The sequence below is a fragment of the Fukomys damarensis genome, unplaced genomic scaffold, assembly GCF_012274545.1.
Source record: "Fukomys damarensis isolate Sample0158 unplaced genomic scaffold, DMR_v1.0_HiC HiC_scaffold_27, whole genome shotgun sequence".
Lineage (NCBI taxonomy): Eukaryota > Metazoa > Chordata > Mammalia > Rodentia > Bathyergidae > Fukomys > Fukomys damarensis.
Window position 1 is genome coordinate 42073659 of NW_022900939.1, and position 22498 is coordinate 42096156.

Consider the following 22498-nt stretch of genomic DNA (forward strand, 5'->3'; position numbering starts at 1 on the left):
GGCTAATATCTAGAAGGTATATAAACAACTAAAAAAAATTAGATCCCCCCTCAAGAAAATACTCAATAAAAAATGAGCAGCTGAAATGAACAGACACTTGGCAGTAGAAGTACAAATAGCCCATAAAAACATGAAAAATGTTCAACACCGCTGGTCATTTGAGAAATTTAAATTAAAACAACACTGAGGTTTCAACTTGCTTGAAAATTAACAGCAGTCTTTAAGAAATCAAATAACGACAAGTGCTTGTGAGGCTGTTGGAAAAAGGAACCTTTCTACTCTGTTGAAGGCTTCATGTTACAGTGATCCATGCATACCCATACAGCAGCACAACTCATAACAACTAAACTGCTTATGGACTACATGCCCATCAACAGGTGAAAGGACAAAGAAAATGCATTTACATGCAATGGCCTTGTGCTATAAAGAAGGATGAATCTGAGAAATCTGTAGAAAAATGGATGCACCTTGAGACCATAACAGTAAATGAAATAAATCAGACACACAGGCTTAAATATCATATGGTTTCTATTGTATGAGAAACCCAAAGCATGGATACATTAAAAAGCAAAATAAAAGTTGCTAAAAGAAAAGAAGGAGATAGATAGTTTGCTGATGGGGTTGGGAAAGGGATATAAAAAGAGTAAAGATGTGTCACAGGCATGTTCCAGAAATTCATAACGAAAACACTCACCATGTATTGCACATATGTATAAACAAACAAATAAACAAACAAACAAGTAAAGTCAATTTTGAGGCTTCAAATGCGAGAAATAGCAAATTAAATACTAAGAAAATTGTCCAGTCTGTTGTTTATAGGATACACAAGTGTGGGAAATTTTAGCCTGAGTCATTCAAATAACTAAAAACAGATTTCCTTAATTACCCTAATATGAATTCTCCGCAATTTAAAGGGAGTGTTAATTTCAAAATAGAACCATAGACATTAGCAAATTAAGAGAGTTTCACCAGGTACCCATCCTTAGCAGCCATTTCTAGGTAGATCCTATTAATATTGCAGCCATTAATATTTTACCTGTGTAATTTTTATAATCTTGTCAGAAGAGCCTAAGAACAGAATAAACTGGTGAGCAATACTGGATGAATTCCCGCTTTTGTTAATGATTGTAAAACATTTTGTTAAAGTAAATACTTGGAAAACTGACTTCACTGTCTTTCTGAGGAACGGTGGGGGGAGAGGTGATGTGCACTGGAGGGTTCCTCTCCCAGAGCGTAGACACGGAGGAGAGCTTTTATGGCACTGGGAATCCGTCAGCTGGGATCTTTTCTCTACTTCGTCCAGGTTAATCCCCCAACTCCCCATTCTTTCAATCTTTCCCAAAGTTAGCGGCATTTCAAAAAATTCTGTTTTCCAGATACATGGAAGGCACTACTCACTTAAGGGATGGTGACTACCTCCCCTTCCCTCTCTGTGACTCAGGGGAGCAGGCAATTCGTGTATACCTCGGACCCAGAGCACCTGATATGGGTTAGCTGCTGTGTCAGCACTGTCAGAACACTCCTGCAGGACACAGGCAGCCGTGAGTAGGTTTTTCTGAGTAATATGAATCTAAATATTAGTGGATATATTTTTGGATTTAGAAATACCTAGGAATAAGAAAAAGGACTTTTCACTTATAAATTTTAATTCCATGCTAGAAAATGAACATTAGAAAGTAGACCTTGACCTTTTACTATTTTGTGTTATTTTAATATACACGGCTTCTTGATTTTTTTTTAATTCCCTCATGTAAGGGTGTATTTTAACTCTCAGCTGTTTTAAATTCAGAGCTACTTAGTTTTCAATTCATAACATATATCTACCACTCCTCATACATTACACAGTTGAATTGAACACTACTTTTGGACCAATGGGAAAGTCATTTAGGTGGCAATAAGAGGATGGAGGGACAGATGCTTGTGGGAAGTCATCGGGAGTGGAAGGGAACTTCACAACTCAGTGCAACAGCTGATTAGGAGTCAGGAGAGCTGGAGAGTCTGCCTTGGCACACTTGCTAAATAAACATTAATTATATAAATGGATGGCAGCATCTTAGAATGTCAGTCAAAGGAATATCAACTTATCAAATTTAATGACATTCCCTGTTCTCCTTATTTTGATCACGAAGCATCTACTTTTAAAACACACAGTGTAGCTTATCTTTCATGTTCATGTTTTTATTGCCCTCCCAAAAATACTACCCCAATCTAAGCTCTCTAGGGCAAGATATTTTTTGCTCACTTATGTATGCTGAGATCTTGAACAGCAGAGCACAGAGTAGGTTCTCAAGAAATATCTGTCTAATAAATTGATGAATTTACAGTTCTTTGTTTTGAAATCTCTTCAGTAAGCACAGAATTTAGAAAAATGAAAGTGACATACTTTCACTCTTCAAATAATTAAGTCTCTACATGAATATGACATTGCTGCACTATCGAGAATCGTAGGTGTGGACATACTGGTTCTGGTCTCCTGTTCCCATCAGTGTATTTTCAGGATACTGCAAGCAATGAATGACAATGAGCCAGTTCCAGGCAGAGATGCTATCTGTGTCACAGCACCTACAGATCCTCTACACTCAGTGTAAGGGATCCTAGGTACAAGCAAAAGAAAACACGAGTCATATTTGGGGAGGTGTGTCATCATCCCTAGCCTAAAAGAATCCACACTAACAATTTTTAAGTTCAGTTAACATCACATAACCTAGGAAAATGGAAAATAAAATATTGTGAGAATTAGGAGGAAATAAAAGAGAGCAGAAATGGACCACCAACAACAACTATTTCAAATATAAGAATTGCCAGCCACAAATTATAAAACAACTGGGTTTACTCAGTTAAAGGAAAAATGAGCATAAATATGCCTGCATAAAATAGGAAAGTGAAACGAAATGAAGCAGATTAAAAATGTATCAAATAAAAGCTCTAGCAATGAAAAAAAGGACAGCTTAAATTATAAGACTAAGTGAATAACAAGTTAGACAAAACGGAAGAGACAATTAGTGAACTGAAGAACATATGAAAATGGGAAACTCAGCTTATATGCATTTCTTCTGCATCACTGTAACAAAACACCTGAGGCTGGGTAACTTCATGAATTATTTTGGCTCGGATTTCTGGAGATGGAAGGCCAAGGGCTTACATCTGGCTTTTAGCGAGCAAGGTGCGGAGGTGGTGCAGCGCATTGCAAGGCAAGAGGTAACCCACATGCGTGCCGCTGTAACTCCTCAGGTTGCTCTCTCTTCTCTTACAATGCTGCAAATATTCAACTGCGATGCCACCCTGATGTCCTTATCTAATTCTAGTCACCTCCAAAGGCCCGTATCTAAACACCATCATCAGAGAAGAAGTTTCCACCTTCTTAGGGGGACACCGGGGGATACACTTGTCCAAACCACAGTTGAGTGATTAAAAAAAAAAAAAAAAGAAAGAAAGAAACACAAAGATAGGTTAGAAGACAAAGAAGATAGGAAAAGCAGCACACAGACTTCCAGATGAAGATAAGACAGATTGTGGGGGAAGCTGTATTTGAAAAGTAATGACTGAGAATTTTCTAGACCTAATGGAGATATTGATTCTCTGTACCCTATCCTGGCCACGCTGGAGATATCGTCACTCATTTATCCCAGTGTGATACTTAATCAATATTTCCTGTGTGCCAAGAGAGAAAAATATGCTGAAAAGTATTCTTTGGGTCAGGAGTTTGCATTTTTTCTGTAAAAGATTATAAAGTAAACATTTTAGGATTTGCAGGCATCATGGTTTCCACTGTGACTCAATTTTTCAGGTGTATGTAGCACAAAAGCAGCTTGGAACAACACATAAGCGGGCACAGCTCGATCTGATAAAACTTCTCTACAGAAACAATCAGCCTGGATTTGTGCCACAGGCTGTAGTTTGCCAAGTCATACATTAGAGAACTGGGAAAGAGGTATAATAAAAACCGTGTGGCATTACGTCACCTCCAATGTTAGCCTTCCCTGCTAACACTGATGGAGTTGGGCAGCGCTTTTGGAACGTTATAATTCAAGCTAATGGACATAATGGGTTGTTAATGATTACAACACTTATGTGAACTTTATCTGTTAAAAAGTGGTTGTTTATTCAGCAACAAATTTAAGAATACCCTTTCAAGAAACTAGGCACTTAAGATTCACTACCATAGAATCTACTGTGCAAATTGTAACAGGCTAAACATTTTTTTGAAATATTTACTGGATACAAAAGAAAGTTTTTCCAAAGAACAGCTGAAACAAGGTCATTTTGAATTATAATAGCTTTCTGAGAAAGTGGCAAAACTATAGATATCACAAAATTTCAAAAAGTAACGTATAGTGTAAGGCAGAAAAGCCAAAAGTAAGTAAAGATTTGCTTATTTTCCTACCAATGATTTTGCATTTTATAGCTTGCTTTAAAGAAAATTAAGATTTCTGTATTGCTTTTTACACTACTTTTTAAAAAATCATGATCTTAAGCAAATGGAAAAAAAATTATCATTAGTAAATCTGAAAAACAGTAGCTATGGCAAAGTGGGGCCTTGCTATGATATATTTGACTTTTTTGGTATATTTTACTTGAATTTATAAGGACTAGTGTTTTAATAAAGTAATAGTCAAATACTTTCATTTTTTGTCATTGTGCACATAATCAAGGGGCAAGAAGCACAGCATAGTGTATATTCTGAGAGGACAGATCTCTCATCTGAATAGACAAGGGGAGCCCCTATGTAATCCTTACATTTTAGGCACAAAACTCCAAAAACTTAGCTTACTTATTTCTGCATTTATATCCACACTGGTTCTAAAGGAACTCACTGAAGGTGCTCACTGCTAAGTAAGGGTCATATCTAGAGCCAGCCAAATAATTATTTTTTAGCACTCCAACTGCAGAGTAACAAACATGACCTTAGTAACTAATCAACTAAATTGAATATGTCAACACCTTGAAGACAGACAGACAGACAGATGGACAGATAGGTAGATAGATGATAGAATGATATCGGGAATTACACATAATGTTAATTTGGACAACTGAACAGGTACGTTTATCAAATAACTGTGTGCTTTCTTTTTAAGAAAAAAGCCATGATGTCCTCAGTTACATTTTTACATATTTTAAGTAGGGCCAATCTGTACAGTAAAACTAAAAATTTCTTGAAGTTAAAAAGTTTTTAAATCCTGACTGGTGAGCTGAATCAGCAAGACATTCTAGAAGTGGTCGCATGGATCCAAGGCGGCAAACACTCTGAACAGTCTGAATGCAGACTTGCTTTCTCCTCAGTGCTTAAACACTTCCGTCAGGTAACTGCAGCTCTGTGGTGGATTTTTCTTTTGGCCCAAATCATAAGACTATCACGGTACTGTTTTAAAAGGTGAGCTATTTTTGGTCTGTTTTCTCTCTTAACTGTGCAAACCACTGACAAGATCTCTCTTTATTATTGTTGCTCCTCTCTTAACAATTGTAAGAAAATTAATTGCGGTTCGTTTTAGGCTTCTCTCAGTCTAGTCCAGTTTGAATCTCCTGAAAGAACTCCACCATCAGGCTAGGCCCTGGGTGGGAAAAGCTGACTACCCAATAGCAATGCTGTTTTGTGTCACTGCTTACACGCGTGCCTACACATAACAGAGGCTTATCAGCATGCACGTACAGCGTGTGTCCCCAAGGCACAGCGCAGAGACCATGGTGCAGCGATGCAGGGCCGGGCCACTGGCTTTATCCTTGGTAGGGATTGTGCTGCGAAGCCGATGAAATCGTGGTTTTTGATAAAAATGACGAAAAGAAGGAAAGATGTTCTGAATATGAAAAAAATAAGAGTAACTGAGTCAAAAGGAAGGAATCACTTCAATTATTTCACTTTGAGGAAAAAATAAGCAATCAATCTCAGTCAAGATGTGATTACTGCTGTTTCCAACTCTAATAAATTAATGTGAAATATAGAAAAATGGGAATGTTCAGACCCTAAAAGCTTTTGTTTTCACCTACAAGATAGGCAAATAAATTACAAATGGACCGATAAAATTGTTTAGCAATGGTTAAGCAAAGGTTAAGAAGTTATGATGAAAACTCACAGTTAAAAGCCTGGGCGTGGTGGCTCATGCCTGGAATCTCAGCACTCTGGGATGCTGAAGCAGGAGAATCTCAACTTCAAGTCTAGTCCACGCAACTTCATAAATCAATGAGACTCAGTCTCAAATTAAAAAATAACAATAAAAAAACGGTCTGGGGCTGTAGCTCCACACAAAGGGCTTGGGTTCAATCCCCAGTTCTGCCGGGGTGGGGAGACCAAAAAAAATCCCTGAAACTTTTTTAGAAAAGCAAATATGATCCTTCATAGACCTGGCAGTACTACATGAATGATCCTACAAGTCCCACAGAGAAAAATCATGGGACAATTTAAAGCATGGATCATTGGCTCTCTAGGGAATGGAGTCCTCAGACATAATGAAATATTCAAAATCCAGACTTGAGAACCACTCCAAGAACTTGCAAATTATCAATCAGACAAAAAATATGTACAGCATTTTACAGAAAATATTTAAAAGGAAATATGTCTCCTATCTAAAATAAGCCTATTTCTAAAGTGAAAAAAGCTATCTTTGATATATTTTATGGGTCAGCTGTGATGAAGCATTTTTGACATCCTGTTAATTAGTGAGGTAAAACAAGATGATAATATGTCTAAAACTGTTGCTCTCGATTAGAGTAAGATAAGATGCCTGTGAAGAGGATTCTCAGGGTAAAAGATTAACCTTAGAAATAAAATTATGTATTTGTGATGGGCCTTAGTAGAGTTAAGCAGCCTCCCTTCAAATTTCCATTATTAGGCCAACTGATTGCTAGAAATATTTACTGATTCTTATTGATTGATAAAAGAAAACAGGGAAATAGATAATTCTTAAATAAAAAAAGACACCGGAAAAACTTCATTTCTTGCACAAAACTCACTAATGTTTGTTGGATATACTATTTGCAGACACAGGAGGCATCAAAAGGGCAACAAGGAATGAGAAGTTTAAAGCATCTCTTTTGTGGTGTCTGTTATCTAATGGGAGTGACAGACCAAAAGCAAACACACAGAGAGGTGTGCCATGAAAAACATGCATACAGCAAGGTCTCATAAGGAAGAGAAGAGGGCAACAGCATGGGCTAGGTGGTCAGAGATGCAGTCAAGAAGGGGATACAAGGAGGAATACCGAAGTGTAATTTACAGCATAGAATAAATTAGAAACTACTACAGTAGCTCTCATCACTGCTGCTATGCCTGTGTCGTGCAGTAGCAGCCAGGCATGGATTATGAGCAGCAAAGTATCAAACTTCCAAAACATAGTTTGAATTTAAAATTGAGGTTGTCAAATATGATATGCAATGTAACATCTAGGAAAAAAACAGGGTGGACATCTATGGCTGGGCAACAGGTGTGGCTGGGGAGGCCCAACGTGGTGTCAAGCAGTGGGTCCTTTCACACTGATAGCCCGTTTCAGAGTTTCGTAAGTAAAATGGATTCATTTGCTGCTTCTGTGATTAATTTATAGACAAACTTAAAAACCAACTTTTAATAAAAATTAAAATGAACGGAAACTTGATAAATCACCAAACCAGAACACAACTTCTAATTTCAGCACTATGACTGCCATCTTGAAAGTTATCACTTAAGTAAGCCCTTTTCTGTATTAAAAGAAGCAGCATTATATCTTACTGTTGATTATACCTGAAGGATCTACCCCAAAATTTAAAAGCATGGCATCAATAAAACTATTGAGCATATTAACATGAAACATGATCAAAATAGAAGAACAGATGTAGAAAAGAAGTTTATGTCTTAATTTTCATTGTTTAAAAACTCAGATGAAAAACAAGCTTAATGATGAAACAATTGGATAAAAAATGTAATGGGTCAGAAAGTCTGTCACTACAGGGAGCTTTTTGATCATTTTTCAGATACAAGGAAACCTGGACTACATTGATCTCTTGAGATTATCTGCTTTGAAACACAAGTAAACACACTCCTTCTCTGAGGGTAATTTTTTCTTCAAGGGCAATTTAAAAGTTGAATTTGGTAAAGCAATATATGTTCTTTGTGATGGATAAGAGTCACGCTATCAGCAGATATTAAGGAAAGTAGAGTGTGATTGATTCCGAAGGTTAACAGTGACCTCAAACACAGAGAGGTTGTGAATTAAATTTAACACCTTATACTGTGTGTAAAAGAATCTAAGAGAAGATCCAAATAGAGAAGTGTTCCCTCTTGTAGTGTCCCTTTAATAGTCCTAAAGCACTATGAGAATTACTTTTTCCTCTGCTTAGATCAACACAGAAGCATCCTTTACCCATCAAAAGCTAACGAAGGTATATCAAAGATGGATTTTATTCAAAGAGATAATCAAACAGCTATCATGAGTTTAAGGAAGAATATTTTTCTTGAGTAGAAAACATTTGATTAGAGTTTTATAGCATTGCAATCTTCACTTGGTTGCACACACGGTAAGCAACACCTCAGAACACGCCACCAGAGCTTTCCCCTAAGACTGGGAACATTTTACCATCTAAATTTCTCAATGAAACTTTAAAAATAATAATGACATCAGTAAAAACAATCAACTCATATTACCAATAGGGCAAGAGAATCTCCTTAGGTTACTAGGATTCAAGGATCCCTAAAATAGCAGAACTTACAGCAAGTAAGTATTGATTGCTTACGAATTAAAGGTAATTGCCATTTAAATTACAGCAATATCATAAGACTGGGAAAATTTTAGGGGGTTTTTACTTTTCCTAGAAATAGTCCTCTTCTTGACGCTTTGGTCAGAGATAATATAATAAAATCCCAGAGATAGATCATATGTGGAAAACTTTCAGAATAAAAAGAACCCAACAGATGGTGTTCTGTCCAACAACATGCATATGGTACTATTAGCATTTGGGACTGACTGAAATTTATCTTCCCTCCACACCAAAACAAACAAACAAAAATAAATAAACGTTTGTACATACATACATACTGAAAGAATTAGAGTTTAAGACTTAACTATGGATTTTTCTGTTTTTGAGAAATAAAAAATCTCATGAAACCACTAACATGTCAAGGATGAGTTTGACCGGGTATACTACAAGTGCCTGTACCAACAACTAGTTAAAAAGCTCAGAATCCTTATCTTTAATTCCAGCAATTACTTTCTTGTGTGTACAAAGATGTAAAACATGAGTAAAAAGCAAACAACACTCAAAGTTTTCACAACAATACAACTTGGAAGGAACATCTAAATGCTGCTTCATTCTGACAATAGATTCAAGGTCACGCGAGTGAGTGCTGGATAAATAGCGACAGAGATTTATTTTGCTTTGTCCTGCAGTGCGAAGGGGAGTTACTAGGGAAAGACACTGGCACAGCTTTGAGCTTCTGGAACCCTAACATATGAAGCTTCTAAAAACTCCTCATGAAATTCACATTGCACTGAGGAGATGCGATCCTGTCTGGGCAGCTTCCTGATGTGCATGACCCTCATCATGGTGGCTGCTCTGCTCTCTGCCTGCTAAGCGAGCATCTCCCTGCTATCGCGCGGGCCAACAGGACAACGAAACGCACTTTGAATATTCAGTCCAAAGAAGTGGAAGAAAGCAGCTGCTACTTACGTTTTTGAGTCATCCCACAACACACAATAGGGATTCAAAGTACCCTAAAAATAAGAAGAGGAGAATAAATCAATCTTGAGTGTACACAGGAAATATCACAGGGTTTTGCAAAGTGCAAAGACAATGGCGAGTTTATCTCAGGGAAGACACTAAATATTTTTTCATAAGAAACTTGTATCTCTTTTCTCACCGATTTGGTGACTCATTTTGTTCCAATTTTAGTATATGTGCTGCCGAAGTGAGCACTCATTTTGTGAAATTGTACAAAAGCACTGTATTTGTTCCATCTCTGATAACCCATATCGAATTCTGTTGAAAATTGAAAGTTTCAGGTGCTGCAGATCTATATGTCGTAAGGTCATTTATCTGTCCATTGAGATTTCAAGTTCATATTTATTCCTCTACAATAGTAATTGTCAGATTAATGTAACGGGGCCAGGTTATTCGCAGTGTTTACATCGCAGAGAGAAGCCCCGGGCCTCTCACGTGTGGTCACCTCTTCTGCCTCCCCTCTGCCTCCCGCTGGTTCCTCATACACAAAGGAATGGCGGTATCAGCCGTCCGTTTCAGAGAGCTGACTGATTTGTATCATCCTGATCAACAGCTCGTAGCTGGATAGAATCCTATTTAATGAAACTTTTAGAAAAGACTAAAGACTTTCATTCAGCTTCGTCATTATGTGCTGAGCACCCACCGTGATTTTCAGGATGACGCAATGAGTTTTCTCAACTACTTTGTGTTTTGAAGAGTTCTAATCATTGGAACACATTTTCTTTTCCCCCTTTGTGCCGGTTCACATCTTTTGGGCCTGATTTTGCCTTGTGAAACTAATTTAATTTTTTCTCTATGCAAAATGTTGAGATAGAGACTTCCAAAGTCTTTTCTAATCCGTTAAATGTTTTCTGTAGGTTTCAGTATCCCTTATCCTCCCTGTCACTTCCTGGAGCACATGCTTTAAAAGTCCACTTAGGATCTTGGAAACAGCCCAAATGCCCATCAACTGACTAGTGGATAAAGAAGATGTGTTTTTTTTAAACAGTGGAGCATTACTCTGCCATAAAGAAGGATGAGCTTCAGACATTTCTAGCTAAACAGATAGACCTTGAGACCTTGCTTTCAAGTGAAATAAAGCAGACCACATGTTTAAATGCTTCATTGTTTTTCTGGTGTGAGAAACCAAACTGGGAAATAAAGACTCAAAGATAAAATGGATACTGTGAAATTAGAAGAAAGTGTTCAAAAATAAAGAGGAACAAGGGAGGAGAGAGGGAGAAAGGAAAGAACAAGAATAAAAGGTGAGAATAGAAAAAATGGAAACAAAGCTTTTGTACGTGGAGGGGGGTTGGAGGGGACGGGATAAAAATAAATTAATTAATTTCTAAAAAGTCCACCTAGGGAAACCATCCCCTTGTGGCCAGCCCATCCTAGCAACGCAGCCTATGGCCTCCGATTCAGAGGCCACATTCCTAACGGCCACATTAAGATCATGTCAGCTATTTGATACTTGCTTCCTGAGTCCACAGGTGTTACTCCTACAGAATAGTCCTCTAGCAGCTTTGAAAGTCTCATTTTGGCGTTGCGCATATTCACTATTGCTGCCAAGATTTGTGTCATCGAAAAATTAAGACACAAACAAGATTATCTATGTGCTCACCCAACCAAGTTAGTGATAACATTCACGAACAACTCCACAGCATTTAAAGGGTTCAGTCTCCAATCAAGCCCCTGCCTCCCTTCCACGGGTGGCTTGCTTCCTCGGTAGCAGCGCTGAGGCCTCAGTCTTGCCCACAAGCAATCACTGGACAGTATCTGGGCAAGAGACCCCTTCAAAGGTCTAGGCAGTGGCTCTGTGCCGTGTGCCTTTGTTAGTGATATTTGCCTGGTACATTGTAGAAGTTTGTTAAATATATAAAAAACCTAGCTCATTCACCTAAAGTTTATGTATTTTTTATTATTTGACTACATGTTCTCCGACTCTCTCAAAGACTACATCCAAGGTATCCTCCTGCTTATCAAAGGCTCCCTCCTCTGCTCCTGACTCCTAAGACACAAAGACATCCCCTCCCTGGACAGCATCACAGTCCTGTATAAGGTGACAAGGCACACACACACATCTGGGTTCTTCATAGACCAACAAAGAGAAATAGAAATGTCAGGAGCTGTGTTTTCCCGAGTAAAAGAGAAGTGGTCTGTGCTGATCAGAGCAAGTTTCATGGAACAAGTGGGCCCCTGGCTGATTCTCACAGAAGACACAGAAGTGGACGTTCATGGGATGACAGGAGAAATGGTGTTGCCAACTGGTATCTTACTTAGTTTTCTCTGGATTTTTCATTACCTGTGACTTCTGAATCACACATATATTCAGCACAGCTAAAATGTGAAACATAGAGTTAGCTATATTTATCTAGGGAATTACTCAAAGGGCTCCAGAGCACTGTATACACAATGCCCTGGAGGTATACAACAAGGGAACAGGAATCCAGATTTAGTGGATACAGAAACCAACAGTACGTGAGGAAACAGATAATGGATCCCCTAAGTCTGATCCCTCGGTTTAGCAATCTAGGATTTAGATTGTTAAATCTCCATGTAAGTCCATATTCCATATAAGTATTATTTCCTTAGTACTTTATAATTACTCTTCAGAACATGTTACAACAAAATAAAATCATTAGAAAATGTAACATAGACATAATTTTTGAATACTATTTCTTGTTTACTCCCTGAAAGAGCTTTTAGAGGAAAATACGAAGGTGCGAGATTTTTTGCCTCTTATTACGTCTTTGTCGACATTTGATTTTATCCTGTACACTTCACCTCTTAACTATATCCTTCTCTCTCTTCCTGTCCTTAACACCAGACAGCTGAGAATCACTACACATTCCAAAGACACCATCAAATCTTAGTTTTCTCCATTCTGGGAGGCGCACGGCAGTCAGATACCCCTCTGAGGACATTTATTTTAGTACACTCACTATTGCATAGGAAGGCAGGATGAGGTCAATAATCTGTGTTCAAACTTTAGAAAAATAAAACAATTACAGCCCAATTACTGAGGAAATAAGAATGTAGGATGAGGAACATAAAGCAAAAACCAATTAATTAATGAACTCTAAAAACCCGGTTAAGCCATTCCAACTAAGAGGTGACTTGTAAAATATTTGTTACACAGGGACTGTGCAACATTCCTCATGTGAGGAACATGCGGGAAATCAGTACCAGGAGCCAGGGAGCCAGGATGCAGGAAGTGTGAGATGCAGTGGTGGGAACAAGAGGAAAGGGAGCGGGCTGGGAGCTCCTCCACGAGCAGAAATAAACGGAACAGAAGTTGTCAGGTAAATGGGACAGATGGCTGGAGAAGATTCACATGCCGAGCTGTCAATATATTCAACACTTAAAAAACATTACAACTGCACGTATCTGAAAACTTTTGGAAAAGATATGTTCATCCTGACAAATAAGTTTTTGGCAAAACAAACAACCAAACAAACAATCCGGCCCTCCTGGCGCCACTCAAAACAGCAGAGTTCAACTTAAGTTAAACAGATTTAATCCGCTAGTTTTAAGCATTTTAAGAATGCACCACAACCCCAAAGTCCTAATTACCACAGATGTTCTCCACACTGCTTTCAGGAATATTTGCCATTTTCTTTTAGTTCTCTCCTAGTCACACAGCCTTGCTATCTTCAACAACTTTAAACATTTTCTTTGGACATACTCTTGAATCAACTGGCACACTTATCAAAAGTGTAGAGTCTTTGGCACCAGTAATACTGAGACTGGAATAAATCTAGGAATGGAAATTTTAATTATTCCTCCTCCTAACCTTCATAATTTTTATTGACATCAAATTTGGAAAATTACTGCTCAAGGAAACATCAACCAAATCATTGTATTTACTTAATATTAGAATACATTGCCAACTTTTTCAATATATGTTTATGAGCAATTCTCTCTTTTTTTTTTTGGTCCAAGTAACTTTCCTGTTTTCTGACATAAAATAAAGAAGTGAGGCATCCTTTTTAGCCCCAGTTCTCAGTGATTATACAATGACATTCATAATAGGATTTTGTTCTTTCAAAATATTCTTCCAAATCTACTCCCCAGAAGAGTTCAAACACTTGTTACTAAGGTAAAATACTCTCAACAAAGAGAAGAGAGAACTAGGAAAATGCCCAAAACAAGCCCACCATTCATTCACTAACTCATGAAGAAACTGTTTCCTAAACATTTATTACATCCAAGGCACCCACCGAGGCACGAGGAAGTCAGGTTGAATTAAACAAAACCCCTGTCTCATTGTAGCTTTGAAGTGGGTAGGAAGAGAGAACAAAACCATCAAAGGCAAATATATAATGTACCAGATGGTAACAGGTGACACGCACAAAAGTAAACTACAATGAGTAGAAAAAAACAAGGAAGGAAATGGCTTGTAACCAGGATGATAAATGGATTTGCTGTAAACCTTACTAATTTGCATGCACATCATTTGAATGAAGTTGGCTACAGAAAGACATCAAAATTTTACAATAAAGGTGAAGAGTGGCCAAGTTTCTTTAGATTTTTGCTCGATGCTTTTAAATGCCGAATAAACTCAATTTCTATGTTATCTTATTTACAGGCTTGCTGTCTTCATCATGTTCAAACATTTTCTCTATGTACTCTCGAATCAAGTGGCACATTTCTTAAAAATGTAGAGTCTTTGGTACTAGAAATTCTGAGATTTTCGGAGAATATAAGAATAAACGTTTTAATAATTCCTCCTTCTAACCTTCATAATTTTTATTGACATCGCAGCAAACTAAGATAGTGAAAATGTTTAAACTCTACTCATCTAGCATTTTTGAAGTATATAATAAAATATTTATTATAATCACTACTCTGTGCCCTGGATCATTAAAACTTCTTCCTCCTGTCTACCTGTATCTTTGTGTGGTTATAGATCTGCCAATTAGCCCGATTTAATCCTTCCTTGTAAACATAATATCAACACATCACTTTATACTACACAAACATCTGCAATTATTATTTGTTAATTAAAAATCAATTTTAAAATAACAAGGTTATTTCTCAACACTTTTTATTCAAACTTGCTTACTACTCATATGCTAAATTACTAATCTAGAAACTTCACAGCTTTCTTATATTTTTCATAGCTCTCTTGAAACAAAAATAATGTCTTGGTTGTGGAGGCAAAACAATCAGACAGGCGAAGTAGCTGAGGACATAAGAAGGGCAGCGACTTTATCTTAGCTATTTTAGTATTTCCAATGTTCCTATCAGACGGTCAGGGTCACTCTCTCTGTGGTGGCATCCAGTGAAGTGGACTTGGGCTGCTCCATTCAGGATGGATGAGAGAAAAACTCTTCAGTGACACTATCCTTCCTTTGTTTGAATTTCCAAACTTTAGCAACAAGGCATCACGTAAAACGGTCTGGTAGAGAGCGTGCTTGGCAGGTGCGAGGACCTGAGTTCGACACCCAGAGCATGCGAGACAGGGAGGGCGGGGGAGGGAGAGAGACATGGCTTTTGCTGAGCTTCCCTTCCCTTTATTACCCTCTAAAGTATAATTGTTGTTGTTGTACAAAACAGATAACAGCACAAAGAGATTGTGCGGATTTCTCAAGAATTCTTTCAACATGACTGACCTGACTTGCAAAAGACTAATTTATATGCAGCTTATAATTTTAACGCTACTTGAGAAAGGACACTTTAAACAAACTTCAAAGGAGCTAAGAGTCTCCTCACATGGCCTCCAAATTAACCCCTGAGGAGGCTTAGTTGATCTCTATCTATCTATCAATCATCTCTCCATCCATCCATCCATCCATCCATCCTATCAATCCATCCCATCTATCTACCTATATGGAAAGAGAAATAGGGAGAGAGAGAGTGAGAGAGAATAATTCTAATTAACACAGGTCTTACTTCGACTTGGTCTTAAACACCACTCAGCAGGAAAACATGAGCAACAAAAATTAGACATATAGAGAGCAACAGTGATATTACATGAGATGCTGGGCTAGTTATAAAGACGGGCTCCAAACACTGCACCTGGCCCTGATGGAAGTCTCCAACTGCGCCTATAACTTATAGTAACAGGAAGTTTTCGGTCTCAGTTCCACTAGTTCTTTCAGAATATGTCCCTCAGCTGCTCTTAATATATTCTCAACATGTTGTTTGAGTGCACTGTCAACTCTCAGGTAAAGATTTAGCTTTTTTATGGGTGGGCCTATAAAATAAAAATGGCAACACAAATATTCTAGATACTAATCATAATCACCTTTGCTGTATAAGTTTTATCTACTTTAAACATTATGCTTTGTTGTTTTTACTGGCAATTGAACTCAGGACCTCACACCTGCCAGGTGGGTGCTGTGCCACTGAGCTACATCCCTGGCCCAAGATATTATATGTTTATATTATCTGGAGCCAATCATTATAAAAGGTCTTTCAAATAGAGCCCTAGGGCAAAGTTCTTATGGCCTAATGGTAAAACTAAGTGGCACCTTTATTTAGTGCATTCGTTCATCATTATTGTATTTTATTTATTTTTTTTTTTGGTACCAGGGATTGAACTTGGGTCCTTGCGCTTGCAAGGCAGGCCACAGAACCACTGAGCCAAATCCCCAGCCCCATTATTGTATTTTAAATAAAACATTAGATTTTTTTTTTTTTTTTTGAGACAGAATCTCACTCACTATATAGTTGAGACTGACCTGGAACTCCCTATGTAGCCCAGGCTGGTCTTGAACTCCGCGATCCTCCTGCCTCAGCCTCCCCAGTGCTAGGCTTACAGGCGTGCGCCACCATGCCTTTCTTGACATTAGATTTTTTTATTGACAAAACAGGGAGAATCTTTATGCTCTTAAACTAAACCTGTTGATTTGGATAAACACCTCAGAACAACTGAGGTTAATATTGAAGGCTTATGCCAAATGTTGCTGACTTTTACCATTTTTTGGAGGCATTATTCATGGATATTTTAATTTTTTTCTGGCTATAAAAATGTTTAAATATCAATAATTTGCTAATGTTCTTGTACTCTCTTTTAGACTATTAAGGAGGATGGTTCATCACATAACAAAATCCATCTCCCTTTGCCTCCTTTAGTCAGGGTGTGAGTTTTACTCGCCAGCCTGGCAGGACCAAGCCTCTCCTCAGCCTGAAGCGGTGACAGAGCACAACTTTTGCCATTCTGCACCTCTCAAGCAGAAGGAAAAAAATCTGGGGTGTGGTTGTGAAAGATCAAAGAAGTAAAGATATGTAAAAAAGGGCAAAGGAAATTCATAATAATTTTAAAATTGAAAAACTGCAGCTTCATGACACCTGGCTACTTTTAACATTTTTTTTCCTCTTCTCCCAAAACATAATAAAACCTGTCAATTTCCTTTCACCTACAAATCGGCTGACCATCAATTTCACCTGTGCATAAGCCATTATCTCTCCATCCACCAAATCTAAACAAATTTTGCTGATTTCCATCACTCAAACCACGAATATTGTCAGCCCCAAACTGTAGTGTACCTTTCTCTCCTGAAAGCCCGCTCTCTTGCATGTGTACTAAAATTTCTGCCCAATAAGCCCTTCCCATGACTCTTGAACACAGAAATGCATGCTAGGGGAAGAAGATATTGGCAGGCATCTATTTTTCCATAGTTAAAGAGGGGTTACTAAAACCTTATTAGCAAGAGTGAACCCTTTCGAGGTTGTGCCTTTTACCACAAAAGCAACTCCAAAGTCTCCGAGAGTCTAATACCTCCCCCAGGGGCACGATGCACTGTTCAGCTATATGATGAGCTTCAACAACAGGATACAGTTGGTTGAATCTTCTCCAGATCTATTTATGGTAGTATAAAGGAAAGGATACTTAGAGTAAAATCCCAGGGCTGGATCTGGAGCTGGATTTGGGTCGGTCTCTGTCTGTCTGCTTGTCGTCTCTCTCCCTACCTCAACTATAGTCTTTAGACTGACGTCTAAAGAGCCTCCTTCCAAATTAGTGCTATATTCCTGCTTATTAGAAGTACGGAGACCTAGAATATTTGAAAGGACTTGTGAGGATTTTATAGAAAGCACTGCATGGAGAACTGGTGAAACCAAGAAGATGGTTTTTAAGCAGAATGATACAGAGGCCCCTGGAGACAAAAATCAGACTATTCGTACCCACAGTCCATCATCCCTCACCAAGTGGTGGCCGCTATTTAATTGGAGCATGAGGAGAGACCATATATTTAATTCAGCTTCTGCTATACAGTTACATCACAGCCCGCAATAATCAGAAGACACAGTTTTTATGAATGTGATAACATCTTGCTTCTCCAGTTTCTGAAATAAATCACTGTCCTGAATGTCCAGTTTCCTGATGAATGCTGCCTGTGACACGGGAAGCAATACGGAACCACAATCAGAAATATCTGACACATGTGTATCCTTCAAAAGTCACTGCTCCCACACACACGTCTTAGACTGTCTTTCCATCTGTGACTCCTAACTGCACAATTCCCAGCGGCTGCGCAGTTTCGTCACTCCGCAAACGGGGCTTTCGGCATCTAAAACGTGGCCAAGTAATCCCCTATTCTTGAAGTAGCAAACATCTGAATCACTGGATTCCGAACAGCACCCAGCTTAGCCCTTCCTTTTCTTTTCAAGAGGATACAGTAATGCGTCCTCGTGGGAGTTACACGAGGTTACAGCAGAGACGGGCAGACAGCTGAGCTGCACTTCTGCAGTCTGTCAGCTGGCCACACCCAGTGTCAGGACCGGTTGCCTAGGTAACGTCGCCTCAGGATATGTTCCAGTCCCCCTAATAGCCAACCGCCTCTGTACAAGGACTGTCCAGTCTGGTGATCCTGATCCAGTTCCTAAAGTGTCAGTACACTAAAAAGTAGAAAAAACGTACTCTCCCTTGGTTAATTTTCATTGAATAACTCACGTATTATCAGTATTATAGTACATCTAATTCCCAATAATACTATTTATATGTATCATAACTATATATTATTCAGAATGCTACAGATTTATTATTTCACAGATTCCGTAGGCCAGAAGTCTAGAGAACTCAGCTGAGTCTCCGCTTTGGGGTTCCATAAAGTTGAGAGTAAAATGTTGGCAGGACTGAGTACCTTTCTGAAGTTTCTAGGGATGACACTTATAGCATTTTGAAGTTGCAGGGCTAAAATTCCAATTTCTGGCTTGCTATCTGGTTTTCCTACTATCTGCATCCCCTTGTTTGGGCCCTTTATCTCCCCCTCCCCACCCCCAGATGGAACTCAGGACCTTGTGCTTGCTAGGCAGGAGCGGCGCCACTGAGCTAAAGCCCCGAGGTCCTTTATCTTTGAAGACAGCAAAGGCAGCTGTGTCCACCTCACACTGCTTCACTCTGCTCACAGCTTAGAAAGCTTCACCCCTTTTAATGGCTCATGGAAATAAACTCAGTCTACTCACAAAGTCCACAATTCCATGACACATGCCTTTTGACATGTAATGCACACGTAGAACCCATGTACCACGTGTATGTTTTGATGTGAAATCACACAAAAAACCCCTTTCCCATGCAACAAAATGTATCCACAGGTTCTAGGGTTAGGGCTTAGGCATCTCTACCGGGCGGTTCCTCTTCCTACCACAGAGCAATCGACAAACTATAACCCTCTGAGCCAATCTGGCCACTGCCTACTTTTGCAAAGCAAGTTTTACTGAGATGGATCCACGCTATCTGTTTATACATCGTCTGTGGCTACTTTCACACCATAACAGCTGAGTTAGTAAGCAGGAATCATTAGGCTCTGATCCATACAATATTTACTACCTGACTCTTCACTGAAAAAACGTACCAACCTCTGCTCCATGACAGCACCGTTATTCTAAAATCTTTTTGGAGACCATTGATCATGTATTATTAACAAAAACAAACCAAAGTGGAAATGTGCAGAGGACGCTTACTTGGAGTTTAGAAATTTGGAACGTGAAACACTGTAGCTGGAGAACAGTTTGTGTTTCCATTCCAGCTGCTGGCAGAGGTATCAGTCCCCCTGTCTGGTTAGCATTTCCAGAACATTAGCAATCTCTCCCCAAGGAGCAAAAGCTAAGGTGAAAGAGCAATTGGAAAAGTAAAAGGATACAAATGCCCCTGAGTGAAAATAATGGATGCACACCCTGGATGCCTCATCATTTTTAATTCTTTAGGTTATTAGCCATTGATTTTCATGGAAACAGCTACTGAGGCGGGTTTGGCTTTCTCTGGGTTGTTTTTTAACGCTTATCTAAAGGTAAGAAGCATCTTATTCTCCCATTGTCTTTTCCACTAGGATTTACAAAGGTCTTGACTTGCGGTTAATTTAGTTCATATGTGTAACAAATTTCTTCATTTGTTTGCTTGATCTTGTTAGTAAATAAGCCACTATGACAAACAAAAAACAAAACAAAACAAAAAATCAACAAAACTCAAAGGCCCAAATTCTCGTATTTTGATAGGACAAATTTCAGAAATACAAATACATCTGATTGTTTTCCTCCACTCTGAGAAAAAGCAGTAATACCCTACTTAGAACATTACAGCTGCTACTGAGAAAGGAAATATTTTAACGGATAAGGTTGCACGCCATTTTCCCATTCAACATGGAACTATATAAAGGCTTTTTGTTTGGGAAAATAATACATGTTCAAGTGTGCAATGTCGATAAAGCATGAGATGACTAAAACAAATTTATTACATACTCCTCTAGCTCATCTTTAAATCTGAGGAAAGTGTGAAGGCACAGGGACCCAGACCTGCCAGTCCCAGGGATCTCACGGGAGGTATGTGTATGTACCTTTGAATTACTCTACTACACTTATTTAGGTCTCAGCAATCATGTTCAGTGAAATTATGAACTTTCTTTATGCATTACAGAATCTACCAATTTGATAACTATGCACGCCACGGTGAAAATGATGACATGAAATCTATACACAAAACTCTTTGCTTGAGAAAAATAATTTTCTATCTCTTCAAAGCAAACTGCTGCTACGCTTAAGCACTAAGTATCAGAAACCCAGACCCGTGGGTCATGGTACTGAAGCCATAAGACTGAGAAACCCAATAAGAAAAGTGCCTAAGTCATTCATGACCTTAGCACTTGCTAAAACTGCTATTGGTTTTGTGAAATACAATTTGAAATTGCAAGTTGTCTTATTCTATTTCCTATTTCTACCAGCTCCCAGGGGCCTTATTATACAGAACATATTGTGAGCGCTATCTGTTAAAGTGCTTTAAAAAGAACCCACACATTTCATTTGTAAAATGTTAGTAAGCTTTTCCCAAGACTCACTCTAACTTTTATTCTCATTTTTTTCCTCCACACAGCATATGAAACAGATGCAGTTTTCAAGTTGTTATTCTTTCCTGAGCCCCGGAAAAGTGCAGAAGATACTTGTAATATTAGAAAATAGGTGAAATAGACATACTTGTTATAGAAAATAGATGAAATAGACAAGTCATAACGAAAGTAGTTTAATTTCAAAGGCAATAACAATAAATATAGGGAAATAACTTCCACATTTAACATATATTTTTCTTCACATTTTGGCTGCGATTGTTACATTTCACTATAGGCCTTTTTGGTTAAGTCTTTGAAGAAGACTATACCAGTATAAAGTAAATATCTTTATAAGACTGCCAATAAATGTTACGGTATCCAGTCACTTAGTTAGGTGTTCCTTCAGTGAGCGCTGCAGTATTTTGCATACTCTAATTTGGGTGATAACATGAATGTAAATGCAATAAGCATTAGAAATTCAAAATACTAAAGCAGGTAGGGCCATCTATATTGTAGAAACAGTGCCACAGACACGTCAAGCAGCAGAAGCCCAGAGAGGCCCAGAGATGTTCTGCTGGAGCGCCCTCTAGGGACAGGCATGTGGCCGAGTGGAAGGAAGAGGACTCTGCTGCTTTCTCCCGCTCTAGCACACGCTTTTCTTCTCCCACTTCATCAGATTTGTGTGATATATTTTTCTACATTTTCTTAAATCTGAGCCTCCCAAAGTGGAGAGAGCGTATTCTTTTAGTAATCTGTTCAATTCACTTACTCAAAATATTGAGAGTGACAGAATTAATTCCAAGTGATGGGTGGCTACTGTCCCCTCACCCTTGTCATTCAAATCCAGCATCTAGCTTAATGAAGTCAACGGATTGTGCCCTGTTTCCCCTAGGCAGAGAATGATACTTTGTACATGCTTTAGCTCTTGTGTAAATTAGATAAAATACATTCTCAAAATAGAAAAGTTAACTCAAAGATAAAATATGTTCATTCAAATAGTTTTATTCAATTGAAATAGTGAGACTATCATCAATATGACTTTAGGGTTACTCTTGTTCAACTTATCAAACATTTCCTCTAATAACACACTCTTTAAATTCCAAATAATGTTTTGATCTTTATTTAGGAAAGTCTTGTGAATATTTATCTATAGAAGTGGGTTGTTTTTTTTTTTTTTTGCAGAAGAAACAAAGTGCACATTCAGGCACTCCTTTAATTTTTCAGTAATTCTATTATTTTGAGTCAGGGAACTAAAGCTAACACTCTTACTACTTTACGCAGTGCCTGTTTCCTGTGAGAAACCATAATGGCAAAGAAAAAGTTAAGTATTTTTATAGACAATTTTGAACACACGAATGAATGTTCAATGTTCAAATGTTAAGTGCATTTCCCTGTTTTGAGTATAGCAATGAGATTAGACTGTACTAAGATCTGGGGAGTTAGATATTGAAGAAATAAAACAAATTCTCGAGGTTAGATTGTACCAACAAAGGTATGATTCTTTCAGCAAAAGTAGGAAAATACTTCATATTTTAAATATTAATTGTGATGTCTGAAAGTTATGACAAAGA

The 22498-nt window shown here is 38.2% G+C and overlaps 1 protein-coding gene across 2 annotated transcripts in view; it reads right to left on the reverse strand.

Moving 5' to 3' along the window:
* The window catches only part of Adgrb3 (adhesion G protein-coupled receptor B3), a 665862-nt gene that overhangs the window by 258160 nt on the left and 385204 nt on the right, over positions 1 to 22498 (reverse strand). For both annotated transcript variants that reach the window (XM_010617866.3, XM_010617865.3), the window contains exon 15: positions 9631 to 9674. In XM_010617866.3, the coding sequence (XP_010616168.1) occupies positions 9631 to 9674 (44 nt within the window). The remainder of the gene's footprint in view (positions 1 to 9630; positions 9675 to 22498) is intronic.